The sequence below is a fragment of the Cervus canadensis genome, chromosome 4, assembly GCF_019320065.1.
Source record: "Cervus canadensis isolate Bull #8, Minnesota chromosome 4, ASM1932006v1, whole genome shotgun sequence".
In the NCBI taxonomy this organism is placed as follows: domain Eukaryota; kingdom Metazoa; phylum Chordata; class Mammalia; order Artiodactyla; family Cervidae; genus Cervus; species Cervus canadensis.
The window spans coordinates 49606557-49629143 of record NC_057389.1 but is presented as its reverse complement, the minus strand read 5'-3'; the positions used below and the strand labels follow the sequence as shown (position 1 = coordinate 49629143).

The 22587-nt window shown below is 36.5% G+C and overlaps 1 protein-coding gene across 3 annotated transcripts in view; it reads left to right on the top strand.

Annotated features, from left to right (window-relative positions):
* SPINK5 (serine peptidase inhibitor Kazal type 5) overlaps positions 1 to 22587 on the top strand; it is an 83517-nt gene that overhangs the window by 7834 nt on the left and 53096 nt on the right. For all 3 annotated transcript variants that reach the window (XM_043465058.1, XM_043465057.1, XM_043465059.1), the window contains exons 5-9: positions 8731 to 8858; positions 10953 to 11016; positions 12119 to 12246; positions 14044 to 14110; positions 20985 to 21112. In XM_043465058.1, the coding sequence (XP_043320993.1) occupies positions 8731 to 8858; positions 10953 to 11016; positions 12119 to 12246; positions 14044 to 14110; positions 20985 to 21112 (515 nt within the window). The remainder of the gene's footprint in view (positions 1 to 8730; positions 8859 to 10952; positions 11017 to 12118; positions 12247 to 14043; positions 14111 to 20984; positions 21113 to 22587) is intronic.

The following is a 22587-nucleotide window of genomic DNA, read 5'->3' as shown; positions in this document are numbered from 1 at the left end:
GACAACTAGTCATATTATTCCAGGTCTCCCATGTAGCTTCTTCTCCAATATCTTCTTTCTCTTCCTCCTCTTGTGCCTCTGACACATAACTAAAATGATCAGTCAAGGAAGGCACACCCAAATTACCTTAATATCCCTGGTCTAACCAAGCTAACATCTTCCTTGTCAGTGTTACTCAGGACTGTCTGAGCACCTCAGCTTCCACAGTAGACCTAGTCAACCAAAGTCTTTGCCTGGGCTCAAACGGTCTCACTTTTAAAACAATAACACAGTCACCATGTAACTGATGAATAATTATAAATGCTGAGGAAAAGGGGGCTGCTTTTTTGCTCCCCAAATCTGTGAGGGTCAGAAAAGTTTACTTGTATTTTTCAAATCTGCCTTTCTTTGTCACATTTAGAGAGAGGCTTACAATGTAAAATCCATTCTACTTCTCCTCCCCCTCCTCTTTTTTCTTCATGAAAAGCCTATATATCAATGGTGTTTAAAAAAATACAAAACACAAGTAAGTGACAAAAATCCCCCAAATACACCACACACACACACACACACACACACACACACACACATATATCATTTTTAATCCTGTTTTAAAACATTACTAGTGATATGTTTTCATATATAGACATACATTTGCTGAACTTTAAAATAAAATTTTTAAGAAAATTCTAGAATATTGAGACATTATATTTCTCTGTTATCATTTTATGCCTGAATTATAATTTTGACCTCTCAATAAAGTTCTTATGGTTACATATTTTACTACCTAGGAAATGATTTACCTATAAATTAAGGCAGTTAATATTTGGCTGTGTACCTTAAAGTAATTTCTGTCTAGATTTTTACATGTCTGTGAATAGACTAATGCAACTATACAATTTTATTGTTGTTATTTTCCTCCTTATTATAAAAGAAAACAATCTACTCTCTCTGCTTAGATTTCTACCATCAAAAATTAACCCTGACTCTTACTTTCAGAATAAGATGCTCTACCTGTTCAAGAAAGTTTCTCCTAGAGACATCCTCTCTCTTGCATCATCAATCTATTCTTCATTAGTGTATCTGTCATTCTTTAACCTTATAATTCTGATATCCATTCCATCAACAAGACTTGTTGGTTTTGCCTACAACCAATATTTCAATTTGACTCCTTTTCATGATTTCCATTCCTTCCACCCAGGTTTTCTGAACTTCCATAATTTCTAATCACTAATATCTTTGGTCTATGTAGAAACTTTTGTTTTTTAATTGATCAGTTCATTCATTCAGTATTTCTCATTGATTTAGGTTTCCAGCTTTCTAGTATATTAAGTAGGGTTACATGTATGTGTTTCTAAGTTCCTTTTTTGTTCATACTAGTTCATTTCTTTAATAACTAATAAGGCAATTGCCCTTTCTCACTTTTTCAAAGTTGACTTACCTATGCACAGGTAGTATATTTTCCACATAAATATTTGAAATAAAAAAATTTACTAAGTTTATAAAAAAATCAAACTTGAGTTTGGGAACTCAAATGGTTCAGGTTACAGAGAATTTATAAATTAATTTGCATAAAATTGACTTTTTACAATAGTAACTTGGCCACGCCAAAGGCATAGTATATCATATCATTAATTCATGTTAAGGCATAGTATATCATATGAGATCCATAAAATATTCTCCATAGGTATTTTTATGTTTTTGCTAAGACCTAGGAAATTGGCAATTTTTCTGCTCATTTGAGTGGTATTTTTGTTGTTTATGGTATTTATACCTGATTATTGTTGGCATAGACAAATTCTATTGATTTCTATAAGTTGATTTTATATTAAAAACCTTTATGATACCTTGTTAATTATTATTTTTTACATGTTAATTCTCTTGTCTTTTTCTTGGAAGTTGATCACATCATCTGCAAATAATAGAAGTTCTACAACTTCCTTTTCAATTTTGTTACTTCTTTATTTCTTTTTCTTTCCTTATATCATTGGCAACAATCTAGAGTTCATACATTAGTTCAACAGTAGCAATAATAATGAACTTCAAACTGCCATTTCTTGGCCTATCTTAAATGCCGTATATCTATAAAGTTTCTCCATTATATATAATGTTTACTATAGGTATTTTTTTCTGTAAACTTTAGTTAAAGTTTAGAAGTTCCTTTCTGTTTTTATTCTTCTGAATATGTTTTAATCATTATCACATGCCTTCTTGGCAACTATGGAAATAATTTTACAATTTTTCTCTTTCAATCAATTAATATAATATATTTCTGGATAACCACACTAATATCAAATCATTATTTTCTCAGAGTAAATCGTACTAATCACATTGCATTTTTAGTACACTATTGAATTTACATTGTTAATATTTAGAAAATTTTAAGCTATTTTTATAAGTGAAATGAGTCTGTACTTTTCCATTCTAATTATTCTCATGTGGTTGAGAATCAGTGTAAAATTACCCTGAGGGGTGGCACTTCAAACTATTGAATCAGGAGTTCAGCAAATTCCCTCCCCAAGGAACAACAATAATGCTACACAAAATTGAATAAAATAACCACGTTAGCACTCTAGAAATTGACCAGCAGCCTATGTTAATCTGATAATCAGTTATGTTTGAAAAACTGTTGAACTTTGGGTAAGAATGATGGGAGTCTATGGTCCTCTTGCTTAATGATAATCACATCTCATTCCCATGGCTTGGTTGATATGAAGGGTCTACCAAAGAAGAGAAGACTATGTGGATCAGTAACTGCATCGCCAATGTTGAAAGGGGTTTATTTAATTTGGAGTTATGGGCAACTGTCATATCCAGAGATATTTTTGGTTACTCCAGTAAGGAGAATGATCTTAGGGTTGTAGCAGTAAGCATATTTCTGGCTAAGTCTTCATAAAGGGGTAGCAGAGGCAAAAAGGGACTAAGCAATCCACAAAGTCCTGGGCAATCATGAAGCTATGTGCAAGCACTTAAAAGACACAAGAATATCCCCAAGAAAAGCAAATGCTGAGGAAGATATAAAAATAGCCTGAGTTTTTAATATTCTTCCATACATACATAAGTCCTTCTGTGGAGGATGAAAACTTTACTGGTTTTGAGAAGTTTGTGCATAAACTGTGTCCAATCACTGGCCTGCTGCTAAATTACACAGATCTAGGGAGAAGCAGCTCTGAGACCACATTAAAAAAGAATTAGTAGGAGACTTCTCTGGTGGTCCAGTGGCTGGGGATCTGTGCTCCCAGTGCCGGGGGCCCTGGTTCAATCCCTGGTCTGGGAGCTACATCCCACCTGCTGTGGCTGAGAGTCTGTATGCTGCGACCAAGAATCCTCATGCTGAAAGTAGGATCCGCGTACCACAACTAAAGATCCATCATGCTGCAATGAAGATCGAAGATCCTGTGTGCTCCAGCTGGGGCTGGGCACAGCCAAATAAATAAATAAAAGCAAATGTTAAAAAATTAGGAAACTTGTAGATAGATTAATAAAGTTTAACAGAAGTAGTACAGAAGGAAAAAAATATTGACCAAAAATGTACAGAGTCACAGAATCCTTGAGACAAGTATATCAATACATGTGAAACAGGGATGTCAGAAATAAAAGAGGGAGACTGGATAGAAAAGCTATTTGAAGAAAAAATGGCTTAAATTGTATCAAATTACTGGGCTTCCCTGACAGCTCAGTTGATAAAGAATCTGCCTGCAATGCAGGAGACCCCATTTTAATTCCTGGGTAGGGTAGATCCCCTGGAAAAGGGATAGGCTACCCACTCCAGTATTCTTGGGTTTCCCTTGTGGCTCAGCTGGTGAAGAATCCACCTACAATGTGGGAGACCTGGGTTGGATCCCTGGGTTGGGAAGATCCCCTGGAGAAGGGAAAGGCTACCCACTCTAGTATTCTGGCCTGGAGAATTCCATGGACTGTGTAGTCCATGGGGTTGCAAAGAGTTGGACACGACTGAGTGACTTTCACTTTCATGTATCAAACTGGATGAAAAAATTAATCTTTATAGTCAAGGGTTTCAACAAATTCTAAATTGGATAAAGGAGATTTACAGCTAAGCTCAGGCTTCCCTGGTGGCTGAGTGGTAAATAATCTGCCTGCCTGTACAGGAGATTTGAGTTCCATCCCCGGGTTGGGAAGATCCCCTGGAGAAGGAAATGCAACTCAATTCAGTGTTCTTGGCTGGAAAATTCCATGGACAGAGGAGCCTGGCAGGCTACAGTCCATGGGGTCACAAAAGACTCAGACATGACTTATGACTAAACAATACCTCCACCACCACCTAGGCTCCTCATGATGAAAATGCTGAGATCAAGAGAGAATTTTAAAAGCAGCAGAAGAAAAAATGATGCTTTATATATACAAGTTATAATTGATGATTGGCTTGTCATTTAAAATAATGAAGTTCAGAAGGCAATGGAATGAGATGCTCAAAGTGCTAAAAGAAAGAAAATGTTAACCAATATTCTATATCCACAAAAATTATCCTGTAAAACTAAGGCAAAATAAAGATATTCCCATATCAATGCAATCTGAGAGAATTTGTTGCCTACAGATCTTACAAGTAATAATATAGTTCTTTAGTTTAAAGAAATGACCACCAGATGATAACCTGGAATTATACAAAGAAATAAAAAGCTCTAGAAATGCTAAATATGGTATACCCTATAAATATATGTTGCTTATTTTCACCTAGCTTCTTTTGAAGATATTATATACAGCAATGATTATAATGTTGTTTTATTGGGTGTACAAATATTATATAACATATATGATAGTTATAGTACAGAAAGGGATAGAGAAAATAGAGCTACAATTAGGGCAAAGTTTCTATATTTTACTAAAATTAAGTATTAATTGGTAGTAAATTGTGATCAGTTAGGATGCTTATTATAATCACCAGAGCAACCAATCAGAAGTGACATGTATATCTGCAATTAAAAATAAACAAAAGAAATGACATGTATAATAAATACATAAAATCAACACAAGAATAAAAGAGACACACTAGTAATATTTAACCCAAAATAAGGCAGTAGTAGAAAAAAGAAGTAAAAAGAACAAGAGTGCATTGAAAACAAATAGAAACATAGCATATATAGATACTATCCTATGACTGATTAAGTGAAATGGTTTTGACATCCCAATCAAAAGGCTGAAATTGCTATATGCTAAGAAAAAAAAGCAACTGTGCCTCTAGTACATACTCCTTGAATTCAAAGTTTTAGAAAAATGGATTTTAAAGCTATTTGAACTGGGGCATTTTGGGGAGAGAATATCTCAGACTAATATATCAGTTAATATTTATTCATCTGTTCAACTTTCCTCCTGCTTATTACCCCAGTATAGATATTTTATATGATTTTTATAGCCATGTCTCCATTTTGATATCCATACAGACACAGTATGCTTCAACGGTATTTCTCAATGGTGATACAATTATTTCTAATATTATTGTGCATGGGTGCTAAGTTGCTATCCTTAAACTGTTATCTTCTCTTTCATCAGTTGTACTAGAATCTATAACCTTAGATTTTTTAAAAAAGTATTGATTCACTTTTGGCTACGCTGGGTCTTCATTGCTGTGTGGACTTTTCTCTAGTTGCACTGAGCAGGGGCTTACCTTTAGTTGCAGCGTGTGGCTTCTCTTGTTGTGGAACACAGGCCCTAGGTGCTTTAGTAGTTTACTACTGCGCCACCAGAGAAGCCCAACATTAGCTTTTATATTAGTTTCCTCTATAGTTTCTGTTCTTTATGCCATTCATTCCTATTTATGTCTGCTCTGCTGCTCATTTTACAATGAATTGAGCAGTACTTTCGTCTTTAAATTTTCATTTTTTAAGTTTCATGACAAGGGTATTTGAAGGTGTCAGTGATCATCTACCTCAGATTTGCTCCTGAAGTGTTTTCATGTGTCATTCTTTGCCAATCATTTCTTAATTTTCCTCCCTCCCAAAGTTATTTATTAATACATTATTTGATTTTCAAATATGTGATAATTTTTCCATTTAAAATTAACCTTTAATGTTATTGAATTATGTTCAAAGCACATAGGCCATTTGACAGTGATCCTCTGGAATTTCATAAAACTTTGTGGCCTGATAAATATTCTGCTTTTATAAATGTTTTATATGTTCTGAAAAAATTGTTTATTTTCTGTTTCTTGGATGTAGTTTTCTATTAAAATCTAATAACTTAAGCATCTTAATTTTTTCCTTTGATATGTCAGTTTCTGAGAAGTGTGTGTTAAAACCTCTAATATCAGTTATTTATTTATGTAATGATTACATTCTATTGCTTATTGTTTGACATATTTAGAGCCTACATTATTGAATATATGCTCATGATTATTATGCTTTCTTGTTATTTTCTTCCCTCATGTAGTGTCCTTCTTTGTTACCTATAATGCATTTTGGACTGAATTCTATATATTAAGTATTATTATTGTTGCTTCTGCCTGCTCTCTTCTTAGTTACTTTTCTTATCCTATTTGTGTATTTTTCAACTTTAATTTTTTTTAGTAATTTTTTTTTTCTGCTAAAGTGAGCTAGAAAATATTCAAGGCCAAGCTTCAGCCTCTGCCTCTCCTGGTGAGTGTCAGGAGACGACAAGGGCTAAGTGCCAGAGCTGAAGGTTCTAGAACCAGTGTTACTGACTAATTTGCTGCCTCTTGACCAGGTCAGGAATCCATCTGTAAGCTCTCAGAAATTGTCAGCATCAGGAAGAGGTGTTCTCTGTGGGCTGTGACCCACCAGCCCTTGGAGTTTGGAGGAGGAGGTGGAGGTGGAGTAGTAAATGCTTGCACCTGTTCTCACCACCTCCCAGCTGGGCTTTTCATCTGCCCATCACCCTGCCAACACCTGTGACTTAGTAGCTGCTGTTGGTTCACTGGTGAAGGGGCAGAGGAGGGACAGCCCCAAGTAAATTGCTTGGATCCTTATCCCCTTGCTTCTGCAGATTCTCCAGAAATAATTTGTGAGAGAAAATCAACAGCTTTTCTTCATGCTCCTGCTTTTGCCTTATGCCCCAGCAACACTTTTCTCTCTGGTCCTTAAGCAGGAGAATCTCGTTCCTATCCCCAGTCCTTTGCAATTCTCCATGCCAGGAATGTTCTTCCCACGGATCTTTAGTGCCTGGCTCCTCCTCATTAATCTCATCTCACAGTAAATGTTACCTTTGCAGAAAGATCTGTCTCGACACTATATTTAAAATAGCCACCATCTGGATGCTATATTTCATAGCACTTATAATTTCAAGTTGTTGTGTTTACTGTCTATCTTGTCCCAATAGAATGTAAATCCCTTGGAGTATGTATTCTATTTTTTGCTATGCTAGGGTCATAGTCTAGTGGAATACCTAGAGCCTAGTAAATATATAATGGGTTTTGAGGAATAAATGAACAACCAAATGAATAACATAGCACATATGGCCATGGCTCATCCTGTTTTCTCTCTATTTTTAACTTTTTCCTAAACATAGGACATGAAGAGTGGGCTATGTTTTAAAGATTTTCTTTCCTAGTTTAAGTTCATTTTCCTTTTTAATTGTCTTCTAGGAGAGTTCCTCAGTATAATCTTCTGGTTCACAAATGTATTTTACATTTGTGTCTGTGCTACTTTTATCTTTGGTATTGTGTGGCATACTAGGTCATAGGACCATATTCTAAGTTTTCAAATCTATAATTAAAACATTTTGTTATGACAATAATGACAACAATTTTTTTTTATAAATGTGATATCATATTCTTTGGTTTTAGATAGAGATTAAATACAAGTTAACTCTGTGTCTTCTTTAGCTAGCTTATGTCACAATAATGAGTTGCCAAATAATGTTTCACAACTGTTTCTTTCTTTCCCACCACAAGACTGTAATGTGGATCGGGTGTGAATTCCCATTTTTCGGATTAGGGAAGTAAGGTTCAAAGAGGTGAAGTGAGTGGGTGGCAAATCTGAGACCTGAATACTAGTCTTCAGTTGTTACCTAGTGTGGTTGTTTTCCTCACCAAACAGGTTTGTCACTTTGTATATGTCATATTATTAGAGCAGAGATTTTGGAATTTCTCTCATCATCCCTAAAAGGTGTTTAGCTTTGTTGGCTTATCAGCACAGAAATCATTTAAAATAACAGCAGCAACAATAATAATAAATGGCCAGGATATGTTTGGTACTGTTCTAAGAGCTGTATGTGTGTCAATACATTTAAATGCCTTTATAAGCCCGAGAATCTGGTAATATATGCATTTTACAAATGAGGACACTACAGCATAGAGTGGTTAAGTAACTGTCCCAAATCACACAACTAGTAAGTGGCAGATTTACAATTATGAACCCAGCAATCTGGCTCTTGATCATTACTCTAATCTATACTACTATAAAAACTTTATTGGAGCTTATAGTTTACAGAGAGCTTTCATATCCACTGTCTACTGGACCCTATGACTACTCTGCAGAGAAGGCAGGCAGGCTTTGACAAACAGTTTGCTAAATATCAGAGAGGTGACTTGGCCCACCTCACCCAGATAGCAGGTGTCTGAAATCTTACTGAAATAATTTCTTTTGAAATTAGACTATATCTCTGTTCTTGGACCATGTTTAATTATTCATGATTTTGTTAGCTCACTGAAACCTCCTTATTATATTTTCCTTCTCCACTGTATTATACTGTTGTGGGCTTAAAATATTAATCTAGTTATGTATCTGAGGAATATCTTCTCTCTTACATTTTGATGTTCCTTGATTATGTCTCTTGCAGTTGAATTGTGATGATTTCAAGCAAGGAGAAAGGGCTGGGGATTTTATCTGTACCCTTGGTGGTACAGCTGTCTGCGGCACAGATGGGAAAACATACAGTAACAGATGTGCGCTGTGTGCTATGAATGCGTGAGTATTCTTCGAAGGTTTTCTCCCTGAAGCATGTTCCCTGTATAATTATGACACAATTTTTGTACATCTTTAAGGTAACAATTCATTTTATGGGAGTTAGTCATCTATAAATTATTAGGATCACTTCTTTTACTATTCTTAAGAGAAAAAATATGTATGTAATACAACACTCTATATTTTACAAAGCACACTTGTGTGCAGTTAATCAGATGGTTAACACTTTCTGTGAAGTAGACATATATCTGATATATCTATATCTGTACACACATACACACACAAATATATATTTATATATATATATATACACGGGCTTCCCTCATAGCTCAGTTGGTAAAGAATCCGCAGGCAATGCAGGAGACCCTGGTTAGATTCCCGGTTGGGAAGATCTGCTGGAGAAGGGATAGGCTAACCACTCTAGTATTCTTGGACTTCCCTGGTGGCTCAGCTGATAAAGAATCTGCCTGCAATGCAGGAGACCTGGGTTCAATCTCTGGGTTGGGAAGATCCCCTGGAGAAGGGAAAGGCTACCCACTCCAGTATTCTGGCCTGGAGAATCCCATGGACTACCATGGGGTCACAAAGAGTCAGACACGACTGAGTGACTTGCACTTCACTTCTCTTCATACATATACACATCTCTCTATCTGTTTTCTTTCTACCTATCTATTTAGGTATATCTTTTCTTCATAGAGAGTTATTTAATCATCAAAAGATACTTATTTACTAAATCTCAGTAATTTATAACATTGGGGTAATGGGGCTTAATGCTTAACTCTGTCCCATCTACTCATTGTTCACCATGTATAGCTAAAGCATCTCTCTGCCCTACATTTTGTCCTTGTTCAATTCTTTCTTCACCCTTGGTGCTAGGTTTGGTTATCAGTCGTCTTCAGCCAACAAGACGGCATACCTGCTCTGCAGGTTCTGGCTTATGATCTCCGTCTTGAATTGGCTGCTCTTCAGTTTTAGCAAATACAACCACCAATGTTTGAGAAGGCTAATTAGAAATGCTGATAAATATTCAGTCTTGAGGTCTACAAGCTTTGTCCCTCCTTATAACAAATATCTTTACCAAGCACAACTGAATTAAGTCACTCTGATCTCTCACATGACAGCATTTTCAGAAATACACACTAAAAGTATATCTTCAACTTTCACCAAGGGTCAACAAAAAGAAACAGAAAGCAAAAATAGGCACAGAAAGAACATACAAGTTGTTATTAGGAGTGCATTTGTAACACCATTATGACCACACTGTGTATTAGTTCTGACCTTGTTTTATGTGGGGAATCTTACCATGTTTTGTGTGGAGAGCTTATTTAAGCCTCTCATTTCTGGTATATAACTTTTTAATTATACAGTGAGAATCATCTTGCTCACTACATTTCCTTCTTAGTTCTGTCTGCTAGGAAACTCTGTAATGTCACTGGAATTCAATTTTTATATTTTCCTTCAGCTGATACCTTTTGGTGTAATTTTTTTCCTCAGTTTTAACTACTTAGTTTTTTTTAATTTTATTTTTATTATATTTTTATTGGTATGTAGATGCTACAGATCTTTTTAGAGTAGAAAATGTATCTTATATTTGTGCTACTATGTTCTCAGGCATGCTTTTAATGCTTTGTTAGACAGAATAATATTAATTAGGGCCTTATATATTTTCCATGAAAAACAAAACATTATCATAACTCCAGTAAAGAATGGTAGAATAGTATGCTGGATACTATACACTTGAACTTGATTATTTAAAATAACATCATCATCAACAACAAAATTCCTTAGGTGGGATCTAATATCTAGTTACAAGATTTACTTCTTACCTATTCTTCTGATATGGATCCTCTCTGGAAACAGGAAAAAAAAAATCTGGAAATAGCATTTACAAGTCTGAATCTTACCTCCAAAATGCTCTCCAAATTTCTTTGACTGTAACTTATAGAAGTGGGATTTCATTAGAAAGAGTAAGTAAAGAATGCAATGTGACACCTATTTTCAAAAGCAAAGGAGGATCAAAATACAATGAAAAGAAACTGCATATGCTGAGAAGTTCCATGATATTAAACTGCTGTGTCTACTAACTTTGAATTTCAGTGAAACCAGAGCTCAAGTTGGCATAAAAAGTGAAGGAGAATGTGAGAACAGTAAGCCAGAACAGGTGAGGACAAATGTCAGATTGGGGGGAAACACTGGGGGACTGACTTTGAAAAGAAAGAAGATGCTCTCTCCTTCCTTCTTTGATGGAGGTGTTGGAAAGAAAGAATTCTTGCTGCACCTGAAATGGAATACTGCTCATTTAGATGAAAAGCAACTGATAGTTCCTGAAACTGGAGTGGATTACTTTGGTGGTTAGACCTTTCATCTCTATTTCTGCTTTTCTAAAAGAAAAGGAGGTAGGGAGGGAAAAAAAGAAAGCTACACGTGTTGTACAAAGGGATCTACTTCAGTTACTGAACCTGAGTAGAAACCCCTGTCACTGACAGTCAAGATCTCAAGCAGATTACTCAACCACGCTTTACCAGTGTTTCCATATCTACAATGAGAATTGGACCACATACCTTCTTTTTGATGCTAAAATTCTGTGAGCCTGTGATAACAGGGGAAGTGAGTGAGTGTCTCACACACATCACACTTGATTTTTGATAGTTGGATGATTTTCCCAAGTCAAAGTCTGATGACTTTCCAATATGCAAGCACAGCACCTGAGGTTACCTCCACCGATACATTTAACACATTGTATTTTTTTTTTCTTCAGATTCATTTAAACTATATTTTTGTTGTTTTTAAAATTGAAGTACAGTTGATGTACAATGTTGTATTAGTTTCTTCTGTAAACCAAAGTGATTCAGACACACATACACACACACACACACACATATTCTTTTTAATATTCTTTTCCATTATGGTTTATCATAGGATACTCAATACAGTTCTCTGTAGCACACTGTATTTTAAAAGTCTCTTTGTGTCACCCAGTGGATTGTGAACGAGTTCAGGGCAAGGACTGTGTTCTACCTTGGTTCTAGCACATCACAGGTTATCCACATTTCCTAACAAATGAATAAACAAGTAAATGAGCTCTATGGTTAACCATGTGAATTACACAGCACTTAATGACCTGCTTTTACACACTGGCACTGCTCCAGGTAGCTAGTCTGTCCTGGGCAGAGGGCCACTAGGCTCTATAAAATTTCTGAAGATAGTGTAGTAAGCATTACCATCAGGATGGTAAATGTCAAGTTCCTTTCTCTGTTCTTCAGGATATATGTAGTGATTTTCGGCCTTATGTGAGGGATGGAAGACTTGGATGCACAAGGGAAAATGACCCAGTTCTTGGTCCTGATGGAAGGACGCACGGCAACAAGTGTGCGATGTGTGCTGAGCTTTTGTAAGTATCCTCATCCCCTCGCAGGATAGCAGGTGAGGCGGTTGAGGATGCACTTGGTTGCTGTTCTGAGAACCACCCCACGGAGCAAGAAAGTCCTTTTCCTGAAGCATGTTATCCTTGGTCTTTATAGGGTGAAATGGTCCCTGCTCCCACAGTGTCTTCTTCTCTTTTTAATTCATATTATCTGATAATGTTTCTTAAAAGGAGTGGATAAAGTGATTGTACTAGTTATCTAATTCAAGACTGTTAATTTGTTTAATTATAATGACAAGTGCATAGTGTTGTTTACGGCACAATATTTCAAAATTTAAAAGGTGCTCTCTTCTGGAATAATTTAAATAAGTCATTTGACATGCACTGCTTTATTCAGGCATGTGTAGATACTCGTACTGAAAATGGCAGTCGAAAATAATTATGTCGTGTGCATAAATGTATTAGTTGTATAAAAGGTGGGGTGGGCTTTATGAAAGGGAAGAACTCTTGGGTTAATCTTTCTCTCAGTGCCTGATGCTTCCCTGAGCACTGAGCCCCAGATCTGAATAAGATCCAGTTAGTCTTTAATATTCTGGCTATTAAACAAAGCACAGGCTCCCTAATCTGTGTGTTCGAAAGCCTTAAGGTGCTCTGTTTACATCGTTGGATCTTTAAAATCAGGACAGAGAAAGACTCAACAGATTAAAGAACTTTGCCCCTGTCTCTGAAGATTACAGTATGCTATTGTGGAATTCAGGCCTTCCCTGGTAACTCAGCTGGTAAAGAATCCGCCTGCAATGCAGGAGACCCAGGTTCAATTCCTGGGCCAAGAAGATCCCCTGGGGAAGGGATGGGCTATCCACTCCAGTATTCTTGTGTATCCCTGTTGGCTCAGACTGTAAAGAATCTGCCTGCAATGCAGGAAACCTGGGTTCAATCCCTGGGTTGGGAAGAGCCCCTGGAGGAGGGCATGGCAAGCCACTCCAGTATTCTTGCCTGGAGAATCCCCATGGACAGAGGACCTGATGGGCTACAGTCCATGGGGTCGCAAAGAGTCGGACGTGACTGAGCGACTCAGCCCAGCACATTATGGATTTCAAGGGCATGTCCTCTCAGGTTTATAAAGCAGAGACTAACTGGTTTTCGGACAGGAAATCAACCTCATTTCCACTTTCTTATCTACAAGGCATGCACTTGTAGTGCTCAAACCTGCCCTAATTCTGTGATTTTGTGTTTATTTTCGTTTCCTACCTAAAAAAGAATTTGACTTCCTTGTCTCCTGGTTGGTTTCTTGCTCCATAGAACTAAGATAGTCATGCCTATTTCTAAGATGAGACTGCAACTATACAACAGATCTGAAAGGATTTCCAAGCTTTGTTCAATGTAACTTTTTAGTGACAAGGGTGCTTCTACATGAAGACAAACAAATACTTTACAAGGTATAAAAAGCTATACATAAGGGTGTGTTTGACAACATGTACTTCAGATGCTTAGTTTGGTTTCACCCTTGTCACGGTGTTTTAAAGCTCTTGGTTCTGCCTGTTAAAGCAAGTTTTCCTGACAATCTTATGTTTGTCAATCAATTAGTCACACCCATCCAGTGTTACAGAACAAAGCTTCTAACTGACTGTCAGTGAGTCAGTTTCACACCCACCCTTATCTCTGGCAATTCTCTGGCTCAAACACTCAAAACAGGGGAAAGCTTGTCTCATGTAAGTGGATGGGTTTAGCAAGCTAGAGCACAGAATATAGAACTGCTGAGCACAGAACTGGACACTGAAAAATCTGATACAGTCATAAATCAATCAACTATTTTCTTGACAGCTTAAAAGAAGCTGAAGAAAATGCCAAGCGAGAAAATGAAACTAGAATTCGACGTAGTGCTGAAAAGGTAAATTTCTCATCAACATAATTTAGTTCCTGTGGACATAAATATTAACAACTTATACTTGAACCTTTAAGGTAATTCAGTAATGTCACTGTCCATCGTTATATTGAGCTTTTTTCCTTAAAGTTCCCCAAGTTGAATTCCTATAATGCTACTCCTAGAATAATCTTCCTAGTATATTAATCATTAGATTCAACATTAAAATAGCTTTTCCCACCTAAAGCTCAAAATGTGCAATTTCTCTCCTTGCTTAAAAAAAAAAAAAATACCAAATTTATGCAAATTAAATACTATTTCGTTTCCACCAGTCTTCTCTTTGGCTTAAATTACTTTTGCTTTGACTAGGTTAGTTTAAAAAGCAACATAATATAAATTTGACAGAAATAACTTTAAAACAATTCCAGAGTCTTTTAAACAGTATATTCACTAGTATATTTTATGTATAATCCTACTAACACAAGTTAGTTATTCATTTTTCCATTATGGTTATTATGTTCAGAGAGGCCTGCATTTATAAAGGTCATGCTTCTAATTAAACAAAAACTTCAAATACTGATATTGTGGTTTTTAAAATACCTTTAAAATTAAGGTTTTTTCAAATTATTTGATGATTTAGCTTTTCAATCTAGTATGAAAAAATTATTCCTTTTGTTAATTGAATACTCATCGTAGGTAACATAGCCTAGATTTCTTAAATCACCAAGGTTATTAAACCTTACTGTCAATGAAAATGATGGTAGTTATTTTGGTAATAAGGTTTCCCTGGTGGCTCAGTGGTAATGAAGCCACCTGCCAATGCAGAAGACATGAGTTCAATCCCTGGGTTGGGAAGGTCCCCTGGAGAAGGAAGTGCCAACCCACTCCAGTATTCTTGCCTGGAGAATTCCCGTGGACAGAAGGGCCTGGTGGGCTACAGTCCATGGGGTCACAAAGAGTCAGACACTACTGAGTGACTAAACAACAACAACGAAGTCTTTTGCTGAAAAGTGAGAACACTTGAGTTTTAGTCCTGTTCTGAGTGTGTGAAACTGGGCTACTCATCTCTTCTGTCCATGTCTCAATTTTCTTATTAGTAAAATATGAAGGCTGGGTAAATGATTTCAATCGTACCCTCCTGTTGGATTCTGATTCTGTGTCCTGCACTCTTTTGTGCTAATATAAGGATACTATTTTTGTGGATTGTAGGGCCTATGTTTTCCTAAAGGGACATGCAGGTCCAATTCTTGGTAGCTAAGAGCTGAACTTCCACTTCATAATGCAATTCAATGAATCAAATGCCCCAGCCTAAACAGGGCACTCAGAGTTTAAGAAAGACAGAACATTCATAATTATCAATACTTTCTTCAACACTCACTGAGATTTCAAAAACACTTCTTTTGTGGTGGTTGTTAAATCTCAGTTTAACACTTTGGGTCATCTTCTGAGATCAACATTTTATTACTTCATCAACAGACAGTTTATTTTCCTTTGTCTTTCATCCTGTCTCAGCTACTTTTCCTTCTTTTACTCTCAATGGCTGGGGTCATTGTTTTGATGGGGTCATTAGATGTGATTTTGTTGAATGGGACTGCATTAGAGTGATGGCTCAGTACTTACCCCATGATCAACCTGTCAGTGTGTTGATCACACAGTGCTTCTTTAGAATCTCCTTGGATGAATCATAACTTATAAACTGAAATTATCATTGTTTCTTTTATGGGAACCATTGAGCATTAATTTTATTGCCATGCTGATTATCAGGTGACAGTCTTCTGTGTCTGTGTTCCTAGATTGTTACAATCAGGAAGTTGAGAGCATACCCATTACTCCTCCAAAAACAAGTATCTTCTCATTAGATTCTCTTTTAAAGTATCCTAGTGAAATATGAGTTATTTTTTTAAATTAGAGAATACTAGATCTAGGGAAGGTCCTAAAGAGCAGCTGTTCTGAAAACCTCCTTTGTGTTGGTAGTGAGACTGAAGTCTCAAAGGTGATGGGACTTTGCTACGGTTTCCTAGTGAGTCAGAGCCACAATTTAATTTCACTTCTGACTCCAAATCACACTCTTTTATTAAATAAGGTTTTTAATTGAAGTATAATTAACATACAGTATCACATTAGTTTCAGGTATGCATCATAGTGATTTGATATATATATATATACTTGTCAAATATATACTATATGTTATATAATACATATATTACATATAATACATATTATATATATACTTCAAAATGGTCACCATAAGTCTAATTACCATGTGTCACCATACAAAGTTCTTAGAATGTTATTGACTATATTTCCTATGCTGCATTCTAAATCTCCATGGCTTATTTATTTTATAACTGTAAATCTGTACCTCTTAATCCCCTTTGCCTATTTCACCTCCATCCCACCCCTAGCAACCACCTGTTTGTTCTCTGTGTCTATGAGTCTGTTTTGCTTTGTTTGTTCATTTGTTGTTATTTTGTTTTGTTTCAGAGTCCACATGTAAGGGAAGTCATGTAGTAACTGACTTTCTCTGACTTACTTCACTTAGCATAATACCCTCTACAACCATTCATAGTGTCGTAAATGGCAAGATTTCATTCTTTTCCATCACTGAATAATATTCCATACATATACATACAAACATATACATATATATGCATATACACACATACATTGTATATATGTACATATCCATTTTTTAAATCCATTCATCTACTAATGAACACTTGGGTTATTCTATGTCTTGGCTATTGTAAATGATGCTGCAATGAATAAACCATACTCTTTAGGCTCGTCTTGTTATTAGCTGAAATGGTAAGATGAGGGTCATACAGTTGAAAAAGGCCAGGAGAAGCATTTTTTATGGATTGTATTATAGTAACATATGTTATCATAAAATATGCTTATTGAAATAGATGGCCAAACATAGAATAATCATATATTGTGTGTGCGTGTGTGTGTAAATATATATATATATATGCTGTGCTGTGCTTAATCACTCAGTCATGTCCAACTCTTTGTGACCCCATGGACTGTAGCCTGCCAGGCTCCTCTGTCCATGGGGGTTTCCCAGGCAAAAATACAGGAGTGGGTTGCTATGCCCTACTCCAGGGGATCTTCCCAACCAGGGATCGAACCCAAGTCTCCCGAATTGCAGGTGAATTCTTTGTCATCTGAGCCACCAGGGAAGCCCATAGATATATGTGTGTACATACATATATATATAAAAATTCTATTTGATGGGGGCATATATATATATGAATAGTGATGTATATAAGTAATGTTTTGGAATAAATATATATCTTAAAGTTTTTATATATTTATAATATATATAATTAAATAAAACTATTTTGGTATATATATGCATATATATTTATGTGTATACATATATGGCCCTCATCTAATAGAATTTTGAAAACACAGAGAGAAACCTTTAAAATACTGAAAGCATCAATCAGGAAATTTGTGGATATAGACTTCCTCAGAATTTTAGGATTAAGTCACAACCTTCTTAGGTTTTCTAAATAGATATATCTACTACTGTGGGCAAGAATCCCTTAGAAGATATGGAATAGTCCTCTTAGTCAACTACAGTCCGAAATGCAGTACTTGGGTGCAATCTCAGAAACCACAGAATGATCTCAGTTCATTTCCAAGGCAAATCATTCAATATCCCAGTAATCCAAGTATATACCCCAACCACTAATGCTGAAGAAGCTTAAGTTGAACAGTTCTATGAAGACCTACAAGACCTTCTAGAACTAATACCAAAAAAAGATGTCCTTTTCATCATAGGGGATTGGAAAGCAAAAGTAGGAAGTCAAGAGATACCTGGAATAACAGGAAAGTTTGGCCTTGGAGTACAAAATAATGCAGGACAAAGTCTAATAGAGTTTTGTCAAGACAACACTCTGGTAATACCAAACACCCTCTTTCCAGCAACACAAGAGACGAATCTGCATTGTGACATCACCAGATGGTCAATACCTAAGTCAGATTGATTATACTTTTTGTAACCAAAGATAGAGTAGCTCTAAACAATCAGCAAAAACAAGACCAGGAGTTGACTGTGGCTCAGATCATCAACCCCTTATTGCCAAATTCAGACTTAAATTGAAGAAACTAAGGAAAGCAATTAGGCCATTCAGATATGACCTAAATCAAATCCCTTACAAGTATACAGTGGAAGTGACAAATAGATTCAAGGGATTAGATCTGATAGACAGTGTGCCTGAAGAACTATGGACAGAGTTTCATAGCATTGTAGAGGTGGTGATCAAAACCACCCCTAAGAAAAAGAAATGCAAAAGGCAAAATGGCTGTCTAAGGAGGCTTTAAAAATAGCTGAGAAAAGGAGAGAAGCAAAGCACAAAGGAGAAAAGGAAAGATATACCCATCTGAATGCAGAGTTCCAGAGAATAGCAAGGAAAGATAAGAAAGCCTTTTTAAGTGAACAATGCAAAGAAATAGAATAGGAAAGACAATAGAAAAACAGAAGAATAGAAAAAATAGAATAGAAAAACAATAGAATAGGAAAGACTAGAGAGCTCTTCAAGAAAATTAGAGATACCAAGGGAACATTTCATGCAAAGAAAGGCACAATAAAGGACAGATTTGGTATGGACCTAATGGAAGCAGAAGAAATTAAGAATAAGTAGATGAATATACAGAAGAACTATACAAAAAAGATCTTAATAACCCAGACAACCATGATAGTGTGATCACTCCTCTAGAGCCAGACATCGTGAAGTGTGAAGTCATGTGGGACTTAGGAAACATCACTACAAAGATAGTAGAGGCGATGGAATTCCAGTTGAGCTATTTCAAACCATAAAAAATGTTGCTGTAAAGTGCTGCACTCAGTATCCCAGCAAATTTGGAAAACTCACCAGTTGCCACAGAACTGGAAAAGGTCAGTTTTCATTCCCAAAGAAAGACAATGCCAAAGAATATTCAAACTACCCCACAACTGCACTCATATCACATGCTAGCAAAGTAATGCTCAAAATCCTTCAAGCGAGGCTTCAACAGTACGTGAAGTGGGAACTTCCAGATATTCAAGCTGGATTTAGAAAAGGCAGAGAAACCAGAGATCAAACCAGAGATCAAAACTGTCAACATCTGCTGGATCACAGAAAAAGCAAAAGAATTCCAGAAGAAAACCTACTTCTGCTTCATTAACTACACTAAAGCCTTTGACTGTGTGGATCACAACAAACTGGGGAAAATTCTTAAAGAGATGAGAGTACCAGACCACCTTACCTGCCTCCTGAGAAATCTGTATGCAGATCAAGAAGCAGCAGTTAGGACTGAACATGGAATAACAGACTGGTTCCAAAATGGGACCAGTAATCCTTTAGTATGTGAAGGCTGTATGTCGTCACCCTGCTTATTTAACTTATACATTATATGAAATGCCAGGCTGGATGGAGCACAAGCTGGAATCAAGATTGCCAGGAGAAATATCAGTAACCTCAGATATGCAGGTAATACCACCCTTCTGGCAGAAAGCGAAGAAGAACTGAAGAACCTCTTGATGAGAGTGAAAGAGGAAAGTGAAAAAGATGGCTTAAAACTCAACATTCAAAAAACAAAGATCATAGCATCTCGTCCCATTACTTCATGGCAAATAGATGGGGAAACAATGGAAACAGTGACAGACTTTATTTCCTTGGTCTCCAAAATCACTGCAGACTGTGATTGCAGCCATGAAATTAAAAGATGCCTGCTCCTTGGAAGAAAAGCTATGACAAACCTAGATAGAATATTAAAAAGCAGATATATTACTTTGCCAACAAAGGTCCGTCTAGTCAAAGCTATGGTTTCTCCAGTAGTCATGTATGGATGTGAGAGGTGGATGATAAAAAAAACTGACTGTCAAAGAATTGATGCCTTCGAACTGTGGTGCTGAAGACTCTTGAGAGTCCCTTGGACTGCAAGGCGATCAAACCAGTCAATCCTAAAGAAAATCAACTGTAGATATTCATTGGGAGGACTGATGCTGAAGCTGAAGCTCCAATACTTTGGCCACCTGATGGGAAGAGCCGACTCATTGGAAAAGACCCTGATGCTGGCAAAGATTGAAGGCAGGAGGAGAAGGGATGACAGAGGATGAGATGGTTGGTTTTCATCACTGACTCAATGGACATGATCTTGAGCAAACTCCAGGAGATGGTGAAGGACAGGGAATCCTGGAGTGCTATAGTCCATGGGGTCACAAAGAGTCAGACACGACTGAGCAACAGAACAACAACAAAAGATAAAGATTAGTCTTGATGGCCCACAATTCTAAGTGAAAAGTGAAGAAAATTAGGTTCACTCTCTGAGGTTTCCACCTGCAGTGTTAGAAATGAACACTGATAAAGGAGGAAGAGTAAATTAAAATGATCCACAGAGTGAAAAACAGAGTAAGCATAATGCTGTTGGGTACCATCTTATTCCTTTTCCCTTGCAGATTACACAGATTGTTCTTGACTTGTTCCTATTAAGTAGCTCTTAAATATCTTATCTCACAGATTCTGTATTCTGCTTATTGGCAACATTTCTTTTGTCCTGGCTGCTGTGTTTTGTTATGTTCTTATTTTTTTGGAACCCCATGACAGATCTTTTATTTATTTTTTTCACAGATTTGAAAGTTAACAGTAACTATCTGATCTTAGAAAATATTTCCTCAGCCTTATTCTTTCCTAGGCTCTTTTACCTTTTAGTATATATACCACATAGTAGATACAAGTACCAAGTAATTTGACAATATAATTTCTATTTTCTCATTAACTCTCCTTAATATATTCTTTTGTTTATGAACACCTTCTGGATATAACATTCTTTGACTATAAATACATGATATACATTTTTCTAGGTTAAAGGGTAGAAAAGTGCTAAACGTAATTACTTGTCTTTTTTAAAGGATCTTTGCAAGGAATTTGAAAACCAAGTGAAGAATGGAAGACTTTTCTGTACACGGGAAAGTGACCCTGTCCGTGGCCCTGATGGCAGGATACATGGCAACAAATGTGCCCTGTGTGCTGAAATTTTGTAAGTATAGATGTGGTTTCTTTGGAGTGAATCAAGAGGTGAAGTGAAGATTGACTAAAATGATGGATAAGAACAGTGTTTATGGGAAGATTTGCTGTTGAGAATTTCTGACCAATGTTATGTCCTCTACAAATCATAATGCCACCTAACAAGCAAGCTCTAATATTTCTTTTTTAATACAAGTGAATTCTAGTTTCCAGTAAGATGACTGGATCACAAAATACTTTTAACATTTCTTCCCATAACCTTTGTAAGCCTTCTTGTGAGCTAGTCAGAGTGTGTGTGTGCTCAGTCTGTCCCACTCTTTGCAACCCCATGTACAGATGGAGAGTTAAAAGTAGGCACCAGGACTGATTATTTTCCTTCAGTAATTACCACATTAGGGCTTCCCAGGTGGTGCAGTGGTAAAGAATCTGCCTTCCAATGCAGGAGACACAAGAGATGTGGATTTGTTCCCTGGGTCAGGAAGATCCCATGCAGTAGGAAATGGCAATCTGCTCCAGTAATCTTGCCTGGGAAATTCCATGGACAGAGGAGCCTGGAGAACTATACAGTCCTTAGGGTCACAAGAGAGTTGGACACGACTAAGCAACTGAGCGCACACATACATACATTACCCCACTGTGGCAGAATAGATGGGATGCCACAAAAAATTCATGTTCATATGTGAACTAGATTAACTCTATCTTTTCATCTTGGACATCTGACCCTGGGAAAAGAGCAAATCCCACAACACATAAATTAGGACATATATAAAGATGGCTCAGGAAAGTCCTCATCACACTTTTCTTTCAGATCCTTGAACTCTATAAGCTCTTTCCTCTGGACTGCTAGTTCTTCTGTTGGTCAGCTAATGTCTCTTCTGTGTACTGCATATCAAAATTATACTTCCTCGGATAAGATCTCTTAAAATCACTGATTAAATTCAATCTTTATAACATTTAATAATTTCATAACAATCATAATAGTTTATACGTGTATAATTATTTTGAGTACTATCTATTGATTCTGCTCTACTGGTCTGTAAGTTCTAAGAAGATAGAGTATGTGCTCATATCACAAACTACTATACTACATGCCTAGGATGCTATCTAATGCTTGCCAAAAAATAATTGCTAACCAAAGGTTGAATAAATAATGGATGAATGTATGGACAAAGATCCCTGCTCTCAAGAAGCTTAAGGCTAACATCAATACACGGATGTGTATGCACATGCGCACGTGTGTGTGTGCGCACACACACTCTCTCTGCAAGAGAGAATAAAGACTATCCTATAAGAGAAGAATATCCAATATGAAAACACAGTAAAAGATGTATAACTCATTTCCACTCTGAGGTATGGGATGTCTTCTTAAAGAAGGTAGAATTTAAGCTGGGGGAGATTTAAGAAAGAAGATGACAAAAAAAAAAAAAAAAGATAGCTACAATGGGAAGAAATGGCAAACAGCAAACTTGAAGGCAAAATGAAAGGGGT